Below are 8,326 nucleotides of genomic sequence, written 5' to 3'. Positions count from 1 at the left end.
TTAAAACCTTTAACGGGCCTCACGGACTGCCCTGGTAAGAAGTCCCCAGGACAACCCTTACCTGGGACCAGGGACCCCAAAGCAAACCCATTTTGTAATGAAACTTTTTTTTTTTTGGTTACCAGGCTAGCCTCTAAAGTAGCCTGTTGGCCTTTAAAATAAAACTACCTGTTGCAAGTTGATTATAACACAGCATTTTCAATTTAGGCAGCCATGCTACATTCGAAATGTAAGAGAGAACTGCTTCGTAGCAGTTTATTTTTAAAGAATGGGGTGGGGCGGGGACTTGTACCCAGTCAGTGAGCTAACTGATCAGGCCAACCCCAGCAGGGCCGAGAGGGGCAGACTGGGCGGTGTCTCCAGGCAGCTGAGCACGGCTGGACACACACTGCTGAGTCCTGCTGACGGAAGCTCTGGTGAGGGAAGTTCCCTCACAGCTCTGACTAGACAAGGAAGGGCCTCTTTTCTTCTGGGACCCACAGGCTGCCAGAACAAGTACAGCTCCTTCCCCACCCTCCATGAACTGGACTCTCCCTGCAGGGGTGCCCTCCTACAGCCTCTCCCTGAGGGGTGAGAGCCCAGAGCGCCCTCCTCCCCCCTTCAGTTAAGGGCCTACCCTTCTTCCCCGCTGGGTCGTGGGAGAATTGAAGGCAGCATTAAAGCTGATTGGTGTTGAGTCAGCATGGCCATCATCAAAAAGTCTACAAACAATAAATTCTGAAGAGGGTGTGAAGAAAAGGGAACCACCCTACGCTGTTGGGGGGAATGCAAAATTGTTTCAGTCACTCTAGAAAACAGTATGGAGGTAACTTAAAAAACTGAAAATAGAACTACCATATGATCCAGCAATCCCACCCCTGGGTATATATCTGGAAAAAAATGAGGACACTAATCCAAAAAGATAACATGCATTCCAGTGTTCATACCAACACTATTTACAATAGCCACGACATGGAAACAACCCAAGTGCCTATCAACAGATGACTGGATTAAGAAGATGGTTTATATAATGGAATGTTACCCAGCCTTAAAAAAAGAATGAAATATTGCCACTTACAGCAACATGAATGGGCCTAGAGATTATCATGCTCAGTGAAGTAAATCAGACAAAGACAAATATTATATAATATTACTTATATGTGGAATCTAAAAATAATACAAATAACTCTATATACAATATACAAACAGACTCACAGATGTAAGAAACAAATGTGTGGTTGCCAAAGGGGAAAGGGATGGAGGGAAGGGATAAATTAGGAGTATGGGGTTAACAGGTGCACACTACTATACATACACTAGACAAGCAACAAGGATTTACTGCTGCATAGCACAGGGAACTATATTCAATATTTTGTAATAACCTATAAATGAGAAATAATCTAATATATATATAACTGAATCACTTTGCTGTACACCTGAAATTAACACAATATTGTATATCAACTATACTTCAATAAAAAAGAAAGCTGACTGATGTTGGGCCATACTTATAGGTCATGTTCCTATAAGGAACATTCATCTAGCCCTACTTCTGGAGGTCAAAAGTTAATTCATATAAGACTAACACAGAGGCCAAGGCATGAATGTGTGTTTTCTCTCCAATAGCTCACTGTTAGGAGCAGAAGGACTGCATCCCCCTCAAATTCACATTCTGATAACACACCCCGCTAATGTGGGGTGTTTGGAGGTGGGACCTGTGGGAGGTGATTAGGATGAGATAAGATGATGAGGGTGGGGCCCTCATGAATGGGATTGGTGCCCTTACAAGAGTCATGACAGAGCTTGCTTCCCCTCTGTGCTCTCCACCATGTGAGGACACAAGAAGCCTGCAGTCTGCAACCCAGAAGAGAGATCTCACTAGAACCCAGCTATGTTGCACCGATCTCGGACTTCCAGCCTCCAGAACTCTGAGAAAATAATGTCTGTTTTTTATAAGCCACCTGGTCTCTGGTGTTTGCTAGAGCAGTCCAAACTGACTAAGACATTCATCCCCCTTTACACTTTATTTCCAAAGTCTGAGTGTAAGAGCCAGCTCTGTCCCCAACTACCCATGAGGACGCCAGGTGATGACATCTATTTTCTTACCAACAGCAAAGATCCTTGTGTTCAGCTGTGAGCAAAACTAACCTGAATTGCATTTCCCCTCTAGCTATTTGTCAGGTAAGAATTCCCTTCAGAAAGAATTTTCCTTTCCTTTCCTTTAGCCGATGCTGACGTGCAGTAGAGCAACTTCTCTGTCTGCGAGTGATGAAGAAAGGCCTTTTCTCCTAGCAGCCCATCCCTTCACCCTCCTTAGAAGGCCGAGAGCAGCTCCTTCCCTGAAGGCAGCTTAATCTGGAGCAGGCTTCTCCTCCAAGACACCCACTCATGTTTTCCAACTCTCAGCAGCTTTGGGCCGTGTCATTTCTCAAGAACATCTTCCTTCCTAAAGCAGGAAAAGCCCAGGGCAGTCTCCAGACTGCGTATCACTAGAAGAAGTTGGAAACCATTTTGGCCAACAATTTTAATCAATTCCCGTCCCTCCGCCGTGCCCTGGGGTCAGCTAAAATGCTGCAGAAAGAGATCCTGGGCTCCCCGGACTGCTCCAGTGGGACAGGCCAGGGTCTCAGGGAGCAAAACAACAGGCAGGGAAGAGATGAATAACCAATGGGTCCTCCAGGATAAATGTTCACAAAACTGGAGAGAAGGGGAGAAAAGAGGCAGGCAGGCTGGCAGGGGGTGTCACCGATGTCCAGAACCCCAGGTCAGACCAACGCACAGCACAGCCACTGCAAAAGAAGGAGGTCGGGGTGAGCACACTGCTCCTCCGGGAGCTGGTGTGATGGCACCAGCGATGTCCACCTGCCTCACACAGGCGTGAGCTTGTCCTCTCTCCACCCTCTGGTAAGTGCCTTGCTCCGTAAGAGAAAGCAAGCAAGGACATCCTTAACTAACTCACTACTCCCAGATCCAGAACCTCAGGGAAATGTGACTTAGGAAAAGCTTAGCCCTACAGGGACTTCCAAATAGGAGTGTGTGTGCATGTGAATGTGTAACACACACACACTTGATTTCAGACTTCAGATTTCACACTATTGAGCGGAATTTGTAGGAATCCACAGATATGGTTCTAGGAAGACCTTCCCTAGGTTGCTAGGAGGAGGCCCACAACATTCTCATCTAGACAAGAAAAGAAAGCAGCTGTCCCCAGGCAAGTAGGAGGGCCAGGGATAACCTGGTGCTCTAGCTCCTCCACCTGAGAAGCAGGTCGAGGGCGCTGCCTGCCTCCTGGCCTGGACCTCGGGCCATGCCCACACCTGCGTCCCCACAGGCCAGTAGAGGCCCTGCTGCACAGGCTGCAGTCCTCCACAGGGGACGGGCACGGTGCTGTCTGCACAAGATGCAATGCGCCTTGGACACAGCCAAACACCCATCTGTTTTGTAACCTCACTCCACCTTGTTGCAATTTAATTCTTTGTTTCTGATGTCCTTCTACATGCCGATCAAAGATGCCTGGTCCCAGAAGTTAGGCACTTTAAATTGTCCCCACCACCACAATTCCATCCAAATTAATAAGAGCTTTCATTCTTGAAATGATTTGAAATGTGGGGGGAGGAGTAGCTCGGGTGTAGAGCACGTGCTCAGCATGGACGAGGTCCTGGGTTCAATACCCAGTGCCTCCATTAAAAAAAAAAAAAAGATTGAGAGAATGATTTGAAATGCAACTGTAGCTTTACCTTTAAAACAATAACAACAATAACAATAAATAAAAATATTTGAAAGATGGACGACAGTCACACTCCTCCCTGCAGTGCCTGCCACTGAATGTGTGTTGTACCCACATGGAAATAGGACAGGTCAGTGTGAGTGAACCGCACTCAGCAGCAATGCTATGCAGGAAGCTCCAAGTACCAGCAGCAAGCAGTCCGTCAAAACTCAAGCCACTCACCTCCGCCAGAGAGAGCCGGACAATGCCACTCTGGTCCTTGTCCAGAAGCCTGAACAGTTCTAGAATGCCAGAGAAGGAATGGAATCAGATAGAGATGTTTCTGGACTTTGGAACAGCTAGAGAGCTGCCTCTGTCCACCCCATCCCCGCCTGGCACCTCCCCGTCCCCCGCACCCTTCCCAGCTCCCACCCAGCTTCAGAGCCTCTGAAAAGCTAGATTTAAATCCAGTGCCCAGGGTGAGGAGTTTGGGCAGCAGGTGTCCCCCTGCCCAAATAGACAAACCTCCAGCTGTGAGCTGAGATGCTTCTTTTGCCATCTGCACCCTCAGAAGCTCTAGAAACTTGCAATAGTTTCAACAGGGGTGGGGGATAGGGTTGCAGAACAGAGGTGGTTGCCCTCTTTGAGGGTAAACCAGTCACTTAGCCTCTGGCTGCCTGAGCTTTCCCCATTAGAATTTACCTCTCCCATCCTCACTGGAAGGAAAACTCCCTTGATAGGAAACCTTAGCATGAGCCAAAGGGGGCAGAAGATCACCTGAAGCCTTCCAGAATGAGACTGCTATTCCCTCCCTGGTAGGTGACACGTGCTCTCAATATGATCCCCATGGAGGCATAGATGTGAATAGATGCCAAAAGCCACGTAAGTCCCCCATTACTAGGACTCATTCATTTGGCCCAGTGACTGCACGGACTAGGTGCACAACAATCTTTTAAAATTTCCCAGAGAAGGCAGCACCTTGGGCGTGGCCAGCTTGGAATTCCTCAGCCCCTTCAGTTTCTGCATCTCCTCCCTCAAGGATGCCACAGTTGCAGAAGCCTGTCTGGTTCTGGCTCCTGGCCCCGCCCCCTGCCACTCCCCGCACCTCAGGAGAAATGGGATGGGGTGAAAGGAGAGAGTGACTCACTGAAGAGGGTCTCCAGGCGGATCATACAAGCAACGAAGCCGTCAAAGTCAACGCAGAGTTTGCTGCCTGCATACCGCGTGGCGATGGTCTGCTGCACCTGGTTGTTGAGGGTGAAGCCTGCGGGCAGAGGGGGCCAGGGTCACAGGTGAGTGGGGGGTTCAGCCCTGTCTGCAGCAGAACTCAGGGCTTACTCGGGCCTGGCTCTGCCCCCTCCCAGGGATACCAGAAGGGTCTGGTCATCCAGTAAGTCTCCTTTCAGATAATCCTCAACAGGATTAGCCTCCTCCCTGATCCTAAATTAAGCCTGTAGCTCCAGCTCACTCAGCCATGCATCACACTGGCCACAGCAAGAAAAAGCAAGGAAGGCGAGGGGACTGCCTCTCGGCCCGTCTCCTTCACAGCCCCATCCTTTGTGACTGCTGTCACCTTCCCAGTCATAAGCAAAGTCCTTGGGAAAAGTCTAAAGACTCCAGCAACATTCGCTCCTCCCTGGATAAGGGACGTGACCACAGATCTTTGTTGTCACATCAACATCCAACATAAGGTAACTACCACTTATGATCATTAGCCATCGTCATATTAAGAATGTTTAAAATGAGCATATCTGGATCTCACAACCTTGTTTACAGGATGTGTCCTCACCTGCCTTCTTGAGGGCTGCCCTCATCTCGTGGGCATCGATGGTCCCCAAGTGGTTATAATCCATTTCCCGATAGATCTCCTAGCACAGGAGAAAAATTCCAGGTAGAAAGAAGTTGTTTGTGGCCCCAGCAGAACCATCTCCCTCCACCCAACTGCTTCCAGGCCAGGGACACCCTCAAGAAAAGACTTCACTGACTCCTCCCAGGAAGTTTTCAGGACAAAAATAAAAGTTTGGGCTGAGGGTCTTTTGTCCTCTGAAAGGTAGAACTTTCTGTGAAGGCACCAGCACAAGTGTCTCTCATTGCCTCTTGGTCCTTCCTGAAAAATGTGTTCAGATTTTGTGTTGGTTTTGACCATGACTAAGGATCTGGTTAGACTAAGGCACGAAATAGGCTAGGAAGGGGTGTCAGGGAGGGCGAGGGGCTAGAAACAGAATAGAGGTGAGTGACCAGAGCCCAGGGGATGCCCGGCACAATGAGAAGAATTACCAGATACTTCTGAATCTTCAACCAGAGCGTCTTGAATTCCAACAGTCCCAAGGAGCCCGTCCCATTGCTCTAGGCAGGTTAAAGGCCAACATGATCAAGCCCGAATTCCACATGCTTTATGGATTTCTTTCTCTTGTGACCTTGCACAATGAGAGTCTGCAGACCTCAGTGAACATCTGTGTCTGCAGTAAGCAGGGCCCTGGTGGTCACCATAGGAAGGGTTGGTGGGAAACAAATGCAAATTAAGATTAAAGAGTCAAACACTCACGAAGGCCCTCGTTTGAGGTCAGGCACAGAGCCGGGGGCCAAGGCAAGTCGTGAGCCTGGGTCACTGGGAGGGCTGACCTACATGATCTGTTGTAAATTCACTTTCAGATTTAAATTTCTGCCATTAAGAGTTGAAACAATTAGTTGGTTAGAACATCAGAATCTTATCAGAAGAGTCCTCAGGAGCACAGGATTCGGATTCTCACCCACACGGTCTACATGGGTCTGTCAATGTGCCTCAGAGGAGCTCCAAGCTTCTCAAGACTGATTTCTGGACGCTTAGGACATGGTTCCAGGAGCACAGCTGGCTCATAAGCCACTGCTCAACCAAAACAGGCCAGGGGTTCTGTGAAATTCTGTGTGTCCAGCTTACAGTTACTCTACGAATATTGATTGAGCACCGCGCTAGATAGACCTGGAGGGTGTTTCGAACTTTCCCTACCCCCTTGAAGTTCAGTCTCTTTGAAACGCTACCCTTTTCTCAGCAGCCACAACCAACCAATAGACACCATCGTGTTACAACTCGGATGTTAAAATTCTGAAACAGACCATCATCTTCACTTCTTTGAACTAGCCAAACAAAAAGTTGTTTACACCCAAGAATGTAAACCTCACCCTTTAAGAAAATCTGTGTCCTTGTATCCTTGATCCACCCTTAATGGTGGGTGTACCACAGCCTTCAAACCCTCACTAAGACTTCAACCAACATATCTGAGAAGAGTAGTCTGGAAAGCGAGCTAATGCTCTGGTCCAGCCAGACCCATGTATTCCTGGATCTCGTTTCATCCTCACAAGACTATGGGGCGCCATACTGTTATCCCATTTTCCAGGAGAAGAAACTGAGGTTCACAGCATTTAGTAACTTCTCCAAATGTATACACCTGGTAAGTGGTGGAGCCAGAACTTGGACTCCTGTCTGTTCCAAAGCCTTCATCCCAGAACATCAGTATAGCCTCAATTCCAGAGGGAATTACCTGCAGACTCCCGGGCCTCACCCCTGACTTATTGAATCAGCTGGATTCACACAACTGGATTTTTAAAACCCCATGGCTTTTCAGTGCTGACACAAGCCGTGGTGGACCACGTGCTGTATGATTCCATTCATATGAAAATATCCAGAACAGGTACATAGACACAGAAAGAGGTTAGAGGGCAAAAGGGTTGTATTGCTGAGGGGAAATGGGGAGTGACTGCTAATGTGGGTGCAGGGTCTCTTTTGGGGGGGCAATAAAAATGCTCTAAAACAGGTGATGTTTGTACAACTCCAAATATACTAAAAACCACTGAACTGTACCCTTTAAATGGGTACATGAGACGGTATGTGAATTATATATCAATAAAGCTGTTGTATTTACAAAAGCCTCCGTGGGCAGTTCTGCTGCACACCCTGGTTCAGAACCACTGGCCCAAAGCACCCAACTGTGGAACAGACACTCTTGAAGAATAGCAGAGTCACGGTCTTCCTGGAGCCATGCAGATGCAAACAGCACTAGGAACACTCAGTGCATGACTACAGGGCAACCCTCAAATCTAAACTTAAGTCCAGAGGCAAGTCTGAGAAGAATGATTCAGAAATCAAGGAACTATTTGCAGCAAAGTGAATCAACATTTTACAGTTCAACAGCCACAGGCCCATGAATTACACTGTTAACCACACAGGCCGGATACAGGACACAGGGCTGAAGAGCCCCAGCACCTGAGGCTCTGGACCACAAGTCAGCACCCGCTCTCCGAGGCTGACACCCCTAGCAGAGCTCAGCACTGGTGACCCAGGACCCTCGACATGACCACTGAGCTAGTAAAATTCATCCCCCCCACCCCAGAGGTCATTAGATCTCACCACAGATGAAGCCCTAAGAACGGAGAAGCATCCTCCAAGGCTCCAGTTTTCAAAGAACTCATGTTCACCAACAGCACCATGGAGAACGATAACCTGGACCCACCGGAGGCCAAGTTTTAAGGAAGTGATGTTCGGCCATTCCCTACTCTGTGCTGCATTGAAGGTGTTCCTTCCACCTAGAATGCCCTAGCCTTCCCCATTCCTCCCCAGATCTCTTACTCATCCTCCAATATAGAGTGAGGGTTAAACTGGGTCAG

The 8,326-nt window shown here is 48.4% G+C and overlaps 1 protein-coding gene across 1 annotated transcript in view; it reads right to left on the bottom strand.

Moving 5' to 3' along the window:
- Nucleotides 1–1,641: 1,641 nt before the first annotated feature.
- Nucleotides 1,642–8,326, bottom strand: part of CAPN8 (calpain 8) — a 55,216-nt gene continuing 48,531 nt past the window's right edge. Inside the window, exons 17-21 of the mRNA XM_010992741.3 lie at nt 5,963–6,031; nt 5,475–5,553; nt 4,833–4,949; nt 3,929–3,987; nt 1,642–2,768 (exon numbers count right to left, since the gene is read on the bottom strand). Of these exons, the coding sequence (XP_010991043.2) occupies nt 2,745–2,768; nt 3,929–3,987; nt 4,833–4,949; nt 5,475–5,553; nt 5,963–6,031 (348 nt within the window). The 3' untranslated portion in view covers nt 1,642–2,744. The remainder of the gene's footprint in view (nt 2,769–3,928; nt 3,988–4,832; nt 4,950–5,474; nt 5,554–5,962; nt 6,032–8,326) is intronic.

Source organism: Camelus dromedarius, chromosome 21 (assembly GCF_036321535.1).
Source record: "Camelus dromedarius isolate mCamDro1 chromosome 21, mCamDro1.pat, whole genome shotgun sequence".
In the NCBI taxonomy this organism is placed as follows: Eukaryota; Metazoa; Chordata; class Mammalia; order Artiodactyla; family Camelidae; genus Camelus; species Camelus dromedarius.
The sequence above is the reverse complement of the archived record's forward strand: the minus strand, read 5'-3'. Positions and strand labels throughout refer to the sequence as shown.